This window comes from Poecile atricapillus, chromosome 2 (genome assembly GCF_030490865.1).
Source record: "Poecile atricapillus isolate bPoeAtr1 chromosome 2, bPoeAtr1.hap1, whole genome shotgun sequence".
Classification (NCBI taxonomy): domain Eukaryota; kingdom Metazoa; phylum Chordata; class Aves; order Passeriformes; family Paridae; genus Poecile; species Poecile atricapillus.
In genome coordinates, this window is record NC_081250.1 from 68,334,245 (window position 1) to 68,351,999 (window position 17,755).

General features: G+C 47.9%; 1 protein-coding gene across 1 annotated transcript; it reads left to right on the plus strand.

The window, feature by feature from the left end:
* The first annotated feature begins 999 nt into the window (after positions 1-999).
* Positions 1,000-16,661, plus strand: IRF4 (interferon regulatory factor 4). The gene is made up of 9 exons (XM_058833577.1): positions 1,000-1,073; positions 2,664-2,958; positions 3,476-3,662; positions 4,450-4,538; positions 5,100-5,241; positions 7,007-7,114; positions 8,437-8,790; positions 12,759-12,871; positions 14,822-16,661. The coding sequence occupies exons 2-9, from the start codon at positions 2,755-2,757 to the stop codon at positions 14,963-14,965; spliced, it is 1,341 nt and encodes a 446-aa protein (XP_058689560.1). The 5' UTR covers positions 1,000-1,073; positions 2,664-2,754; the 3' UTR covers positions 14,966-16,661.
* The last annotated feature ends 1,094 nt before the right edge of the window (positions 16,662-17,755 follow it).

Here is a 17,755-nt window from a genome sequence, read left to right on the forward strand (position 1 = left end):
ATTTCAGAAGATGGCGTTGAAGATTTGCAATTAATATCCTAAACCTCGGGCGCAGCGCGGTGACAGATTCTGTGACCTGAGGCGTTGCAGCAGAGAGGATGTGGATGGATGTGCGCTGGGGACGTTAGAACACAACCCCAGAGTGTCGTGGCACGAAACACGTGCTTGAAACCTGAAATGCGGCAAGAGAGACTTTCATGCAAGCCCGGAGCTCGCTCCTTTACCCACCAGATCCCACCACGTTAGGGCAGGCGGGTTCTAGTCCTGGTGCCTCCAGATGGGCTTTTCGGAGGCAGCATGCCCTGGGCTCAGCGGGGCAGGAGCCGCTCCCGGCCGGGCTGGCGGCTGTCCCCGCTCCCGCTGCTGCCGCCCCGTCGGAGTTCGCTGCCTCCAGGACCGGCGCCGCTGCCGCCCCCCACCTTGCCCCCCATCTCACACCTTTCGGGATGCAAAACACGGCTGGACGGGGAGAGCCCGAGCCCCGGGGGGAAAGGAGGCGGGTGTGTGTCCACTCCGCGATCCCGGCTCTGTGGCCCGAGCAAAGAGGGGCTGGGTCGCAGAGGGTGCCGGCAGGGGATACCGATCCCGGGCACGGCGTGGGCGGCTGGGCGGACACCCCCGCGTCTCCCCGAGCATCGCGGGGGCCCGGCCGGCGCCGTCTAGGACGATTCTGGTGGGCGTAGCGAGCTGGGTCTTTACAGTAAAAGCCGCCCGGCTCTCACTGGTAGGAGTTTCCCCGGGCTATTTATGTATGTGCGTCTGTTTGTACAGATTTAAAAAAACCCAACCCAGCGGGGACGCGGAGGGCGCCGGGCTGCACGCCCTCCCGCCCGCAGCGTGTTTACCAGCAATGGGTATGTGTCACTGCCTCAGATGTTTTCCAGCTCGCCAAGTCCCCGCTCTCCTCCGCCGGCTCCACCTCCGGGCCCGGGCCCGCCTCCCCCCCGCCCGGCACGACGCCCTCCATCATATAAAGAAACTTCCCGGTGCCGTCGGCCCAGTCGTTCTGCGCCCCGTCTCAGCAGCCGCCCGGCAGCCGGCGGCCCCTGCCCGCTCCCAGCGCCCCGACAGAGGTAAGCGAGGTAAGCGGGGGCGGCCGAGCCCCCCGGGACCCCCGGCCCGCCGGGCACACAGCTCCCGGGCGGGCCGGGCGGGGAGGCGGGGCGGGCGGTGCGGGCGCCTCGGCTTCCCCCAGTCGGGGCTTCTCTTGTGGCGGTCGGCACCTGAGCGACCCCTTTGCCTTTTTTTTTTTTTATTTACTTTTTTTTTTTTTTTTTTCTCCCCCTTTTATTTTCTCCCCGGCTCATTATATTTTTCCCTTAATTTAAAGCAAAAGAAATGATACCCGCCCGCTATCTGCTCCTGAGGGGAAGGCGCGCACCGGTCCCCAGCCCGGCCGGTTCCCGGTACCCTCGGGAGGGTCGCGGGAATGTGTGGAAGGGATCCGCTTGGTGCACAGTGAAAGAGGGGAAAGTGACTTTTTGGGGGTCTTCGCACGGACTCCTGCGGGCTCCGCGCTGGGGAGCCGTGGTGCCAAACGCGCCCCATCCCCCCAGACGCACCGTGTGCAAGGGAGATCCGGGGGACCGGGTTTGGTGTCCGGGGGGATGCTGCCCCTGCGGAGAGGTGTAAAGGGTGCGGGGCTGTGCTGCCCATCTGCCCACAGTAGTGTGCGCCAGTCCGGCGAGGGGCTCGGGAAGGCTCCCCGTGGGTAGAGGCGAAGATTCCTGGGTGAGGAATCGCCTAATTTTGTTAAATGTAATGGTGGGGGGTTGGAGTGGGAACCCACCAAACTAAGATTTCGGGCATAGAAGCACATTTTCCGGATGGGTGAGACAAACCTGACGCCAGGTCCCCATCCCTGGTGCCGGTGTCCTGGCGTTTGCACCTTGCCAGCGGGTGCCCATCCCTGCGGAGCCGCTCCTCTGAGCCTCTGTGCGCAGCTATGGGGCTCTGTGTGGTGGGCTGCAAGCTCCCACGTCCCTGGGGACATAAGTGCCCTTATGCTGGGCTCTGTGGGTTGCTGCCTTTCCACTTTTAGGTATGTGCAGCGTTATAGATTTGAATGTTGCTATGTGTGCGTGCTGGGAGCAGTTGGAGGGGTAGATATGTATAGGACATCATGTGTTCAAGTGTGTCGTGCTGAAGGGAGCTTGGGAAAGCTACTTTGGTGTCATAGAGAGATGCCATATAAACTGTAACTGCATGTGAAGCCTCCAAATCGTGTGCGTGGTATGTCTCACATCGCATACATGCACGATCACACTCAGGTACATTTTAATGCAATTTTTTCCTCTTTTGGTCGAAAAGTAAACCCCCAGCTGAACTCTCAGCAGGACAAGGGAGTTGTGCCTTAAGTCACTTACAGTAAAGATTTCAACGACCGACGTCTGCTCATGCAGAACAGTATCGGGACGGGGGGAAGTCTGTCAAAGTCTGCAGCACAGGCAGTGCCTGGGGAGGGCTGCGGGGGGCTGTGCCCAGTTTCCTGAGGCTCCGTACCGTGTTTCCCGGGGCCCCAGGGCCCCTCTGTGTGCCGTGGCAGCTGTTTGGTGTGGTCTGTGTGGCATCAGAGACCGGGCACCGCTGGTGCAGACTTAGCCCATCCTTGACCTGTGGTTTTGTCTCTCCCCACATCCTGCCCATTTCCCCCTCCTCTGCAGCCTCCCAGAGAGCCGGTGCTTGGACGTGTGTGGAGAGGTCAGCTTGGTGGGGCACCCCAAAACCCCCTGCCCAACCTCGGACGTGAGTGGCATGAACTTGGAGCCGGGTGAGTGCGGGATGAACTCAGTGAGCTGTGGCAATGGGAAACTCCGCCAGTGGCTGATCGACCAGATAGACAGCGGCAAGTACCCCGGGCTGGTGTGGGAGAACGACGAGAAGAGCATCTTCCGCATCCCCTGGAAGCACGCTGGCAAGCAGGACTACAACCGGGAGGAGGACGCCGCCCTCTTCAAGGTAAGGCTCAGCCTGGGCTTGGGATTGTGGAACACTGGCAGGGCAGCAGGGATGCCCCTCACCATCCCATCCTTGCCACCTGCCTCTGCAGGCTGCTTCTGTTGGTTGGCTGCTGCTGGACACTGCCTGGCTGGTGGTGCTGGCTGTGTCCTGATGTCCCTGTGTTTGTGGGACAGCCCACCCTTCCACAGTTCTCTGCGTGGAGCTAAATGCTTCTGGGACTGCAGCACACCGGTTTCCATGTTATGCCCACTAAACTCTTTTTTTGTACCTTACCATGATGCTTTTTTTTTGGCCTAAACCTGTCGGAGTAAATTCATGTACAATTCATGCACATGTAAGCACACACACATATGATGTTTCAGGCATTGGGCATTGTACCTTGTACTTGATTCCTTTTTTTTTTTTCCTTTTTTTTTTCTTCTTCTTTTTCCTTTTCTTTTTTTTTTTTTTTTTTTTTTTTTTTCTTTTTTTTTTTTCATTTTCCTGCTCTTTTGATTATCTGAAATGTTTCCAGGCTTGGGCTCTTTTTAAAGGAAAGTTCAGAGAGGGCATTGATAAACCAGATCCCCCTACCTGGAAGACAAGATTAAGGTGTGCTTTGAACAAGAGCAATGACTTTGAAGAACTGGTGGAGAGAAGCCAGCTGGACATCTCAGATCCCTATAAAGTGTACAGAATAGTGCCAGAAGGAGCCAAAAAAGGTAAAGCATCTCAAATTCCCTGTGTAACAGAATGTGAATATGTCTCATTGCAAGCATATGAGGACTGAAGTGTGCTTTTCTGGAATGGCCCTGCAGCCTTTTTAAGTCTTTTAAGGGACTGAAATGAGGGCTCAAGTGCAGCTTGTTCTGGTGACTTGAGAGGCTGCATCTGCGGGAGGACTGCTGGCGTTTGAGTTGGAGCCCTGAAAGGGAGCCCCTGCAGGAAGATGCAGACAGGCGCCTGCACATCACTGGAGGAATTGCTCTTTTAGCTGGAGCCTCCCTGCCAGTTCTGTGTAGTGAGAGCCAAGCAGGCGGCTCAGGGCACAGGTAAAAAAAAAATAAAATATTGCATGCTGGATCTAGGCTCTGAATACAGGGAAGAGCAATTTTGGGGCAGACAGTGGGTAGCTGCCTTGGGGGGAAGGAGCTGGGAGTGGGGGATGCCCAGCCTGCAGCCTCCAGGGCTGGGGCAGGGCAATGCCTGCTCTCCAGTGAGGCCCTGGTGTCAGGCAGGGCCTGTGGGAGGCAAAGGCTTGGCATCCTTGTGCACTAGGCTGGGACATACACTGTGCTGTGGGGCACTGCAGAGCCCAGGGGACAGACTGCCTCCTGGAGCTGGCTGCAAGGGGGGCTGGGGAATCCAGTCCCGAGTGGGAGCTGGAAGGCATTTTGGTCCTCCCTCTGTTTAGTGGCAGGTTGTATGGATCTGTCTTTAATGTGCCGATTTCAGATTTCCTTAAGATGTGCTCGACATAATTTATTTTCATCCCTCTGGCGAACACAGGTGCAAAACAGATCAGCATGGAGGAGCAGCCATTAATGATGAACCATCCCTTTCCAATAACATCTCCTTACACTGCACTACCATCCCAGGTATGGCATTAGTTGAGTGTTTTACTTGGTACCTCTACACTGAACCGCACAATTTCTGTGCTCTGTGCTATGTCTGTCCTTGCTGCTGGGGCTCTCAGGTTCTCCCTGTGAAGAAACTTCATTATGAAAACTGAGAAATTGAGAAGCAACTTTTCTAATGTCAGATGAGGCCGCAGGGCAATTGATTTCCCTTGGTGTTGTTTATCCCGGAGTAATAGCTCTTTTCTGTTGGACAACAGTTCCTAGTGCACTGCCATTCTGTTGATGCCAGAATGCAAGCACCCAATGAAGCCTTGCTCTTTCAAGCAGACATTTACCAGCAGTGCTTTGACTGCCTTTTGTTGTTCCACTCTGCTTATTATTTACACCAGTGGTGAGAAACTTATTTGAAAGCCTCATTGGTGGTGGTGGCCAAGTGCCATCCGCGTAGCCTGGGCACAGCCCAGACCTCCATGGGCTTTGGCAGGGAAAATCAAGGAGCTGAGATGAGAAAGCTGATGCAATGCACAGCATTGGTTCTGACAGCTGCCTACTGAAAGAATATCTCATTAAATTGAATAGGTACCGAACTACATGGTGCCCCATGAGCGGAACTGGAGGGAGTTTGCCCCGGAGCAGCCGCATCCTGACATTCCCTACCAGTGCGCCAGCGTCCCCTTCGCCGCTCGTGGTCATCACTGGCAAGGGCCCGGCTGTGAGAATGGTAAGACACCCCTGTTTAGGGCTGCTTGCTGAGGCTGGCCACCTGGAGGAACCTCAGGTTCCAGGCTTATTATTTGTGGGTTTGATTGGAATTAACAGATGTGGATGGAGAGGAGTGCTGGGCTCCCTGGAAAGGGAGCCACCTTTGTCCTGGCTGTTGCATTCACTGCCACTCTATGTGTGGTGTGTGGGCTGTGCAGTTCTCTGCATTGATAGAAATCAGCCCCCAAAAGTCCTCAGCTGTCTCAAAAGCCCTGAGCAATAAAGAAGGCAACCAACCCTCACAAAAACCCCAGATGGGAACATATGTTCTTTAGCTTTTCTCTCTGATTTTGGACTTTTTGAGGCATACACCAGTGAGGTTTTCCCTCCAGCCTTGTGGGTTAGACTGGCGTTATTCTCCCCAGAGGAAAGCTGGAATTATTACTTCATTTTAGTGCTGTGGCAATGGGACAACTTGTCATGGATTGAGACTCTCTTGGGGCTGGTACAGCAGAAACTGAATAATGGGATGTTTCTTTCCCCAAAGATCTCACAGTAGCAGAGCCTGACACAATCATGGCTTTCCAAGCTCTGCATCTGTAGGAAAAAGCCCGGATTGTGAAAGTTGGCAGTGCTGAAGCCTGCAGGGAATAAAACACAAGAGAAAGGCAACTGCAAGCTGTAGACCCTTGAAGGGTAACTCACCTGAGGATGCAGGCATTTGCTTTGAGAGGAGAAGCACCGGGTTCAGAAGGGCAGAAAAGAATGGGAAGCAAGAAAGGATCTTTGGAGTAGGTGCTGTATTTTCAGAGAACAGCTCTCTCCTGGCTTTGATGCAGAGAAATCTTTGGATCTGCTAAAAAGGAAATACTCAGTGTACTGCAACTTTTGCTGGCAGTGTATTGGAATTATTAGGCAGAATGCTTTGCTTTTGGTTGAGTTATTTGCTAATAAAAAACTCAGGGCAGCAAGAGCAGAATGAGCTCTGCCGTGAAGTATATCCTTTTCAGCACTTACACACATTTGGATACTTTGCTGAATTTGTAGGCAGTTGTTAGTGGTTGATACTGTGTTTCTCACTGGGCTCTAAAACACCTCAAGAGATTGTGGGTGTTTTTTTATCCCTGTTGCTCCAGCTCCTGATTGTGGTGGGTTCTGCCACTGGGAAAGGTAATGTGTGCTTGTCTGCAAGTCACTTGCATCATCCTCCAAAGACTTCTATTGGCATTAAGAAACAGAGGAAAAACATAAATTGTCCATGGTATAATTCACTTACTGAAAGACATCTTTTGGAACAGTTTAATAGTAGTTCTGCTAATAAAACCCTAATAATCTCCTGCTGCACATTTTTCTTTCCTACATTTAAACAGTGTTAATCCCAGCTTTATTGTTATACCCATCATTAGTAAAGGTTTTTGGAAATATGAATTGTTTTATGCAGGCGGCTTTTAAGAACACTGTAGTCTAGTTAAAAATGTAAATTATTTCTCTAATGGAATAACATGTTAAGTAAGGAAAAGGACTAGGGGGTATGAAGGAAGGCTAAGGGATTATTTCATGCAGATCCAAATAAAAATACAGTCCAGGTAACGTCTGGAGTGATTGGTAGAGTTGGCCTGCCTGGGGGAATTGGGAAATAGGAACTCTTTAAGAAGAAGAGGAAAGAGAGAGGGAGAGTTTCTGTTGGGGCCCAGGAAAATGCACTTTTGCATTTCTGTGATCTCTGACCTTGCTTTTCTTTTAGGATTTAGGCTGCTTTCACTGACTTTTTTTTGTGAAAACAGGTTGTCAGGTGACAGGAACCTTTTATGCTTGTGCTCCTCCTGAGTCCCAGACTCCTGGCATCCCGATTGAGCCAAGCATAAGGTCTGGTGAAGCCCTCGCTCTCTCAGGTAAGGCCTGTAACCCCCAGGCTTCCTGGGGAGCTTGACAAGAGGCTCCCACTTCTGACTTCCCCAGGCACCATCTCTCCTTTCAGATGAAAGAAAAAAATAAAAAGAAACATTTTTAGTGAATGAATTTGGTGTATGGCTATAAGTCTCTGTTTTCCAGGATACTTAAGCACTTCCAGCCCCAGCTCCAAGGGATGGAGGTGGTTAAAGCTGCTGGAAATGCTTCGTTGGCCTGTAATATTAGTGCTGGGTTGCTTTGGTGAGACATCAAATCAGGCCTTCCCCAAACTTTGGGGAGTTTGGCAATTTAGGAGTGCCAGTGACTTAAGGCTCAGATTTTCATTTTGGAGGAGCCCACTCCCTCCCCCCCCCCCCCCCCCCCAAATGGTGTTATCTGGGTACCTTGTAGTGCTCCTGTTGGTGCCATCAGACTTTGCTCTGCTTTGTTATTCCTGGTGGAAAAGAAAAAAAAGAAAAGATATTCAGGACAGAAAAGGGAAGTTATTTCAGCCAGGTTTGCAGATGGCTGGATGCTGGGGAACTTCCTAAGTAATTCTGGCAGAGGGTGTGGGAATGTGCTTTTCACAGAAATAATTGATAGACCTGTAAAGTGATACTTGGTGGGTTTCTTAAATGGGATTGTTCTCCTGAATCAGGGTCAGTGTGTGTAGATGAGCGTGTCTTTGTGCGTGTATGTGAACCTATATTGTACACATAGGTATATACTGTATATGTATATGTATATGTATATGTAATCTTTTCAGTGTTGTGTGAATTTGTAGGAGTCAGCCAAGTGGACCAAATGGCCATTTGAAAGCAATGCAGGCAATTTTTGTAGTTGCTTCTCTCCAGGCAGCTGAGTGCAAGTTTGCAGGTCCCCTGTGCAGAAGCCTTTTCTATGCAAAGTCTGGGGGGAAACACAGCTACTTCCTTGTTAAATCTGAGGAAGTGTACTGAGCCAGTGGGTTTAATTGTGACGTGAACTTGGAAAATGTGACCAACATCAACCTTTTCTGTGAAGATTTTTTCTTTTAAATGGAAATGTGGAGTTTGTGGGATTTTAGTTCCTACCAAGTTCCCATATATCAGTAGCCCTTTTAATAAGATGAGAGAGCATTAATGCTATTGTGCCAAAAAAAATTAGTATTTATATTCTTTTTTTTGACTAATATGAGCATATGGGTGGTGCTGATCATTGGGCTCAGAAATCTCATGCAAACTTGTCTCTTGGCCTTAGCACAGATCTGAAACATAAAATGTATCCATACTAATGTATCACAGTGATTGGGTTTTTTTGTTTGTCTGTTTGTTTCTCCTTGTAGACTGCCGACTCCACATCTGCTTATATTACCGTGAAATACTGGTGAAGGAGGTGACAACTTCCAGCCCTGAAGGCTGTAGGATATCCCACGGCCAAAGCTATGAGGTCAGCAGCCTGGACCAAGTTATCTTCCCTTATCCAGAGGATAATGGCCAGAGGAAGAACATAGAAAAACTACTGAGCCACCTGGAACGAGGAGTAATTCTATGGATGGCACCTGATGGCCTCTACGCTAAGAGACTTTGCCAAAGCAGGATCTACTGGGATGGGCCTCTGGCGCTCTGCAGTGATCGACCCAACAAGCTGGAGAGGGACCAAACATGCAGGCTCTTTGATACCCAGCAGTTTTTAGCAGGTAATTCCCACTATGGCTTTGACACCCTTTTGGAAATGTCAGCGGGTCACTGTCCACATCAGCTTTATGGGAGTGCTCTTTTCATTAAAATGAGAATTGCCCCTTGATACTTCTGGGCAAATGCAGCTGAGGGGTACTTGAATCCTGAGTAATCCTATAAATTCCTGCCCTCTCTGCACAACCAATGCCCCTGCACAGACCAGCAGGAGTCAACTGAGGCTCAGCTGGTGACACCCAATCCCTCACATATCTACACAAAGCATAAGGAGGAACCTAGCAAAATAGCTTTTCCATAAATTGACATAGAAAACTGGATCCTCATCTTGGATTTGCTAGTCTAAGTCCTGGATAGGTCTGTGGTCTGCACCTGCACTCCTCTCAGGTTTACCCAGGACAAGCCTGAGGTCTTGCTCAGAGTATAGAAATTTCAGTAGCAAGCCTTCTTTCCAGTCTATGCCATTGTCTAAAAGATATTTAGGAGTTCAAAAGGATTTCACAAACCCTGGAATTTCAGGACTGCCTAATATTCTGAACAAGGAGGTGCATACCTCACCAGAGCTCTCTGGAAAAGTCTCATTTTGCACAAGGCAGTGCAGAGGGAGCAGGAGAGTGCTTTAGGACAGTGCCTTCTCCTCCCAGCCTTTGAAAGGAAAGGGCAAAGCTTCGACCCCACTTCCCAGCACACCTGAGTGGTTAGAGAGAGCAGAGCTGTCCACCCAGAGGAGCTGGTGGGAGATGGTCATTGTCCCAGAGGACAGCTTGAGCAGCAGGAATAGACATTGGCCCTTTTTTGACATTTCTGGCATTACTTAGGGGTGAACTAAGTGGCTGTGATTTGGTGTGTTTTCTTACTAGAACAGGGCATCACTGACACTCCAGATGACATGCCCAGATGGCAGTATATTGCCATCAGGGCAATAATGCCTTGCAAAATTTAAGAACCCCAACAAGCTAACTCCAAATCATCAGTTTTAGCATACTTTATATTCCAAGGCTGATATGCTGCCCTAGAGAAACAACCAAGAAAAAATGCATTTGAAGAGAGAAATCTTCTATAGATATGAGAATTGACAGTTAGAAAGGGGAATTTGAGGTCAGGTGTTGGGTTGGGCTTCAATCACATGCTAATTTAAAGATGTATAATTCTGAGCCTGGTGATGGTTTTGGAAATCCCTTTCCCTTTTCTCAGGTGGTTTTTTAGACGTGTTCTGGGTTCTTCCAAATGGTTGACAGGACATCTCTTTTTAGACACCCAACCCCAATGATAAGCTCAAGCAATAGTTATTTTTCACCCCTCCTAAATTACTTATGCACCACTGCCTGTGCAAACCCAAGTGTGTGGTTGCAGTCAGAATCTGTGGTGTGTGCAAAGTGAGATTTTGCATATGATGATGCTCAGTGAAGTTTATAAGTGACTTGCCATGGGCCTGTCACATCTGCATGTTAATTGAATGTGCTGAGGTCCCAGCCTGCAAGCAAGCTCAGGGATTCCCCTACGCTGGGAAACTGGGGCTTCCCTGGGAAGAGAGGCAGAAGATCCCTGCCAGGAGAGAGAATCATGAACAGCAGAGAGATAGACAGATACAGAACTGCTATGAACCAACCACAGCTCTTGGGAAACCACTGAGGAGCTGAGCCCTACAACGCAAACTGCACTGGGGCATCAGGGCCTGCACTGAGAAGCCTCTGCTGCTGTGAAAGCTAAAATGGGGCAATAAATCAGCAACCAGGGGAATGGTGTCTGTGGAGAGAGATAAATGTATTTTAAATGTTGTGAATTGGGCTGGGTGGAGAGTAGAAGAACAGAGGAGGAGAGCTTGGAGTGTGAGGGTGGCACCAGAGAGCAGTTGGTGGGACAGAAGGAGTGGCAGCTGGAGCCGGAAAATCAGGAGGTGGGAAAGGTTTGGCGAGGCACATGGGGAGCCCTTTGGTGTTGGACAGTGCATTTGGGCCTGGAAAGAAAGATGGAGTGAGTGGAACATTTTGGAGGAGTCCAGGGCTGACCTCAAACCATGATTATCCTGGTGGTGGAAAAGAAAGGGCTTTCTTCTCCAGGTTTGTGTTATGGGCACTCCCACAGGTATTCAGGATTTGGAGAACTGCTGAGGCCAAGTAAAACAAGGGAAAGAGGAAGTTGAAAGAAGTTGTACTTCAGCAGCATGGCTGGATTGGCCTTGGATGGATTGTCCTTCTCTGTCGTGTAGCAGCATAGAGAGAAGCAGAGTCCCATGGAAAATATCTCTTCTTTCTTGCCTTATCCCCAGAGAGCTCATGGCACTCTTCAGGGGTTTTTGGGGAGACTTTGGGGAAAGCTCCACTTTACTCCATGTTTTAAGTGAGCTTCCCATTGTTTTACTGGCCCTCTCAGTAAGAGTGGTAGTCCAAGCCAGGGTTGGGATGCTGGTGTTGTAGCCACTGAATCCACACCTTGGTCTGAAAAGCTTGCAGTTAGAGTAGGAATGGCAGGGGTGTATTTTGGGAAAAGATGCATTTGCCATATCAAGTTCTAAGGCTCTCCTTTCCCTGTCTAGAAGGGAGGATGCTTCATTATAATACATTGGCTTTAATATTAATTGCAGCTTTTTCCAGAAAGCATGAACAGGGTTATAAATTAAAATGGAATATTTACCTATTAGCTGTGTAGAAACACAGCACTTAAACACACACTTTAGCAAGGATATTGTGTTAGATGAAATTTTCTCTTTTCTGGATGGAAATGCAGTATCAAACCCACAACATTTGGTCCTTGACACTGGAGATTTTGGTCTGAGTGGAAGTACCTTACACAGGCTTCCCCTGCTACTTTTCACAGGGGACACTGACTATTGGAATAATAATATAATTTGATCATTTCACTTTGCACAAGGTTACGGGTTAGGGAAGAGAGTGCAGGGCCACAGAAGTCACAAAAAGCTCTTTTGCTGTCTCAGTACATGGCTGAAGTAGAGCCCTTCCCCTTTCCTTACCTCAGTGTCCCTCACTGGGCACAGTGATGGCAGTGGCTCTGTGACAGGCTGGCTGTGGCTAAATTTTGGCTGTGGCAATATTTTGTGTCTCTGGCGCTACCAAGCCATTGGTTTCAGTGTTGCTCTTGTGTGTCTGCCTGAATAGTTCCCAGAGACCTGTAGTGTCTGCTCTAGGGCTTCTGCTGTTGGGGTCCCATAGAAGCACTAATTGGAAGATACCTTGGACTTGTGCATATGAAATTAACTGTGAGACAAAGCAAACAGAAAAGCTGCAGTGTTGTAACTAGCTCCCCCTGATCCAAGGGAAATTCTCCAAACTCAGTGTCTTGTGCTTACCTTTTGTCTATTTCCTGACCTCTCTCATCATCCCCTGGAGTTACTTTATCTTCCCCACTGTGCTCCAGGGTTGTCCACAAAGTCTGTCTTACCAGCCTGCACTGGTTTTGACTGGAACAGTCAAACTGCTAGACTTCCTAGCAGTCCATGTATTGCTATGGTTTGGATTTGTGACCTAAACAGTGCTGATAACACAGGGACAATTTAGCTGACGTTGAACAGTGCAAGCACAATGTCAAGGCTTTCTCCATGTCTCACGCTGCCCTCACAGACTGCAGTCTGGGGTGGACAAGAGTCTGGGAAGGGGCACAGCCAGGGCAGCTGACCCCAGCTGAGGGATATTTCATTCCATATGACCTCATGTTCTGCAGTAAAACAGGGCATGGGGGAATTTGCCAGAGGTTGCTTGTTGCTTGGGCACTGGCTGTGTGTAGGTCAGCCGGTTACGAGTGATTGCTTTATCCATCACTTGTTTTTCTTTGTTTTGTCTTCTTTGTTTGTTTCTCTTTACCAATTAAACTGTCTTTATCTCAACCAACAATTTTCTTTTCCTTTTGCTGTTCTGTTTTTCTCTCCCATGCTGGTGGTGGGAGTGAGTGAGTAGCTGTGTGGTGCTTGCCTGTCTCCAATGATTGTTCCACAGCAAGGTGCTTTCTCTCTTCCCAGACTTGCAAGTCTTTGCTCACCATGGACGTCCGCTGCCAAGATACCAGGTCACTCTGTGCTTTGGGGAGGAATTTCCAGATCCACAGAGGCAGAGGAAACTAATTACAGCCCACGTAAGTAGGATTTCTGCCTTACCTAAAACAAGCATACTCCTTGGAGGATATGAATCTGCCAGTCAGGCTTTTGTGCCTCATGTAGATTATGAGGAAGGTAGTAAATTGTTGAAAATTAAGCACTTTCCAGAACAGGGTTTAATCCCCAGATCTGCCAGGGACTGACTGGTAGCACTCAGTAGGGCAGAGCACCCGATTTTCCTTCTCTACAGAGGGTGTTGTAAATCCCATCTAAAGTGGAAATGTACCTGGAACTGCTGGGCTGTGTTGTTGTCACCATCAGCCCAGCTGTGCAGCTCCTTGGGCTGCCTGGCCCGTGCAGGATGTGGTGCTTTTACACCCACTGCACCTGAAGGTGCTCCAGAATCCCAGCCTGCATCTCAAGGACCTCAGCCCTTAATGGGATGCAGGGGCTGCCTGTGCAGCTTCAGGGTTCAGTAGGTGTCAGGCTCGTGGGCTGAGTGACCTCAGTTCACACACACTCAAAGCTGCTGTTTCGGGATGCTCTCTGAGAGAGGGTGATGGCAGAGGCTGAGACCAGGTACTTTCTGAATTGGCTGTGTTGGCCCATAAAACCACAAGAGAGGGGGTAATGCTCACATTAGCAGCAGGGCTTAGCTTACTGCATCTTTGAGAGGAAAACTGGCATCTCTTCTAAATTTTTCGAAAGCCCCTTGAGTAGCAGGATGGGTCCCAAGTCAGACTTCTGCCATATGCTGTGGTCTCTCCTTAGGCTGTGTAGCTTTTGTGCTGCCACACTTCTTCCTAGGAGGTCTCTGGGGCGGAAGTTGAGAAGCTCACAAATCCGTCCTGAGCTGTGCAGTGACTAGTTAGAGATAGCTGCCCATTCCTGACTCTTCTTCAGCTCTTTTCTGTTCCTGTTTTGGCTTTCTGCCTTTCCATCCTTCCTTCCTAGATCCTCTCTCTAGCCCCCTCATCCATCTCCTGTCCTGGAATCTTCTTTGTGAGCCTGTACCTGCTGTTCTTTCTAGAGCTTTGCTTCCCCTTTACCAATTGCTCAATCTGCTCATCCTCTTGATCTGTCCTGACTTGTGGGCTGGTGGGACTCTACCATCCCACCAAACAGTCACGCACTAGAGGCTGCCTGGGGCACCTGCCCCACTGCCTTCCCATCTCCACCATGGCATTTAATTCCTCCAAAACAGTTACTGTGTCTTTTAATATGGAGGGATTGGCTGACCAGCAGGAGAGGGCTGTGGAGAAGTATCATCCAGGCTGTCCTCCACTGAGAGCAAGGAGAGCTTCAGGTTCTCAGTTCTCAGTGTGCAGCTCAAGTATTTAGTCAGAGCCCAAAGCCCTGAGAGGGAGTGGTGGTTTCTGGAGAGGCAGAAGTGAAGGCAGAGTTAACTCATATAAATCCCACTTGGTGGTTGAACAAATTCCTCATCAGAGCTTGAATGAACAGAAACAAGCATAACCTTGATGTTAAGCTGAAATCTAACTTCAGACACAGTCATTTTGCAACATACCTCAGCCTACCTGAAGTCTCCAGCATTTCAAATTGAGTCCTCCAAAGTACTTTGCAATGCAGACAGGACTTTTGGCATGTTCAATATGTATTTAAACAGACCTTGAGTGGCCTTGGGCGCGTGTGTCCTGCAGGCATTGCTCACATCCCGGGCCTGGCTAAGGGACTGCAATTTTTCATACATCATTTGTGTCACTGCTATAATCCCTTCTAAATGAAGGTGGTGAAGGTAAGGAGTGCGTGCAGGTAGTGAGGAACTCAGCAGCAGAGCTAGGTAGGCTAGGCTAGGCAAGACCTAGCTTAAAACAGAGATCAGTGAGACTGTTGGAATTGTGTTCCAGTTCTGGTAAGCAGAACTGTTTTGTGTCATCTTGTGATTAACTTAAAGTCACCCTGAATAACTAAGAAGAGGAGTGTGAAGTTTTGTCACATGTCTGATTAACATTTTGTCTGTTCTTAAGGTTGAACCAATGTTTGCCAGGCAGCTGTATTACTTTGCTCAACAAAACAGTGGACATCTGCTGAGAGGCTATGATTTACCAGAACTTGTGACTAGTCCAGAGGATTATCACAGATCTATTCGCCATTCCTCAATTCAAGAGTAAGAACCTCAGAAAGAGTGGTTTTAAAGGCACTGTAAAGATTGTGCAGAGTGGAAGAGCAGATCTGGGTCACTATTTGGAGATCCATAATCTCAGCTGGATGTGTTCAGGGGTTCAATGATAGGAAAGTGAACAACTAGGACAACTGTATTGTACAATAAAAATGACTGGTCTTCAACATTTGGATGCTACGTCTCCCATAGGGTTCCACTGTCACTGAGATTTAACTTGAAACTGACAAAATGATTGCTGTGTTTACGTTTGCTTAATGTTCCCCGTGGCTTTTGAGGACTGATCCTTACTGAAGACTTAAATCCAGAGTTTACACTGTTACCTTTGCAGGGCTATTTATTTTGGATTACTGATCTCAGGGAAAGTACATAAATTTGCGGTGTTCCCAATTTGAAACTGTAGCTACTGTAGTTGGGTAGCAAATGTAGATGGTTTATTGGAAATAGCTAATACATGTAAGTGGTTATAAATTTAGATTCATAAGTGTGATGCCTATATTCTTGTATAGAATATTTCAGTGTATTTTTTGAAAACAATGCAATTCTTCAGAGACATATTTTTTTAATGCCTGACTGACACTTGTCCTGACAATGAATTTTGTTGCTGCCATTGTTGTTATTGGAGTAGCCTCCATGATAGCAGTTTTTAAAGTGATGCATTTATGGTACTGTGTTAAGGAAAGTGACCATTCAACTCATATTACCTGTGAATTTAGTGGATTAACCACTAAAATTCTAGAGTCCCAAAGAGCAGGTTTATAAATAAATTGCATTTTTCTTACACTTGTAAGCTACTATGCATGCATTATACACACACACACACACATATGTATGTATGTATATATGTATGCATTAGAATGAAGTTGGCAAATAACACAGAAATGGTCCAGCTACCCCTTTTTGATGTCACATGCATAAGCCAGGTTAAAATAACCACCACCTCTGAGTTAAGCAGAGCCAACTCTGCTGTTTGTGTGCACTTGCAGCTTTCTTCCAGTGGTACTAAAATGAATGTGAAGGAAGAGCTCAAGGGGAGCAGCATTTGGCTTCCTGTACTAAGACAGTCAAGGAAACACTCGTTTGAATGTTTGCAGAATTTGATGCAGTTTGCAGCTTTCGGTGAGAGGGTGCCGTTATAAGACAAAGAGAACAGGTCTGTTGGGTGTGTGCGTCAATGACGTTTCCTTGCTGGCAGGCACACCATGTGATCTTAGCAGCTTTCACTCCAGAACATGATCCCCTGTGCTTAGCAGATATAGCTCACTTGACTTCCTAAATGAGGAAGAAGAAAAAACAGTACTTGGTCTGGCAGCAGACTTGTCTTAGGGACTTTGAATTTATACATCTTAAAGATGCATACTCTTTTGGGATATATTATCCCCCTCCTTCTCCACAGTGCCAAGCAGAATGAACAGATCATTTCTACTTTGTTACTTGAAGGGTTTTTTTTCCTGGCTTAAAGAATTTTGTAGGAGAAACCTCGTTCTTAGACATTAAAAGCAATGCTCTAGGTGACCATCTGAGCTTCGCATGTGCTTTTGTCCTGCGCATACATTTTACGGAAAGGGACTTCTGTGTTCAAACTTAACTGGTACAATACAAATATTTGATGTGTTTTTCACTTTTTTTCTAGTGGTTGTTGCTTCATATGCTCATTGCTTCGGCTCACGTCTTGGAATAAAGTTCTATTTCCCTAACAACTCGGTGTGTATGTGTTGTTTTCAGTAGTGGGACAAATCTAACGTGTGTGGTTCTCCACTGTGAACCTGGGCAGCGCTGCTGGCTGTCTATGGGGAACTCTGTTCTGAGCCAAAAGTACAGAGAAAGGTCAAAAGGTAAGGATTTTTGTTTACGGAAATGTCTGCAGTATTAGCCACAGGTAGCAGAAAAAGGGAAAATAGGGAGGTTCTCCTTTGGTTGTTGGTTTCCAGTCCATGGACAGTGCAGCAGAGCCCTGTAGCTGGGGATCTGGTGCCGCCATGCTCTGTCCCTGCCCCTCCAGGGCTTCTGGGGCTGGGGACCAGGCTGGTACTCTCCTGCCCAGCACAGCATATGGGGATCCTCTGGCTGCAACTTAGCTTCTAGTTGTTATAGTTTCCATGCACTTTAAAGTGTAAAAGAGTAAAGTGTAAAGAGTAAAGCTAGGAAAAGGTGAAAAGGAGGATGGTAAAGCAGTGAAGAACTAAAGTAGTGAAATTGCAAATAGGAGGGAATTTACCAGGTAGCCCCTCTTTGTTTGAAATCAGGGTCCTAAGAGGGGTTTTTGGGCACGGGAGCTTACAGAGCAAGCAAGGTGTGCAATACAGTTGCGAGACCTGTGAAACATCTGAAAATGGTGGGGAGAGTATTTTCTTTTTTTTTGGTGCAGACTCCTATTGACTATCGAGGTGCATTATAATTTTTGACTTTGGAATGAGCTTTTAATTATTTTCCTTGAAGTAGCATAATTTAAAGCCAGCAGCTGTGGGGAGGGAGGGAGAACAGCACCATCTAATTTCTGACCAAACACAACTTGCTTGGAGGAATGGCGCAGGGGGATGAGTGGAAGGAAAATCAAGCTGTTATTTGTACCATAAATTGTTTTGCATATGAGGACTTAAAGCTGCATTTACTTTTGTGACCATTTCTTACTGTTCAAAATAACTATGAATAACTGAAGTGGGGAAGAGACAAAAAACAAACAAGAAAAAAAACCTGGAAACATTTTCTCCTTTTAGTATCTTTTTTACAGGCACAATGTGAAAGCATTTGAGGTACTTCCTACCTCTGTTAAATTCTGTTT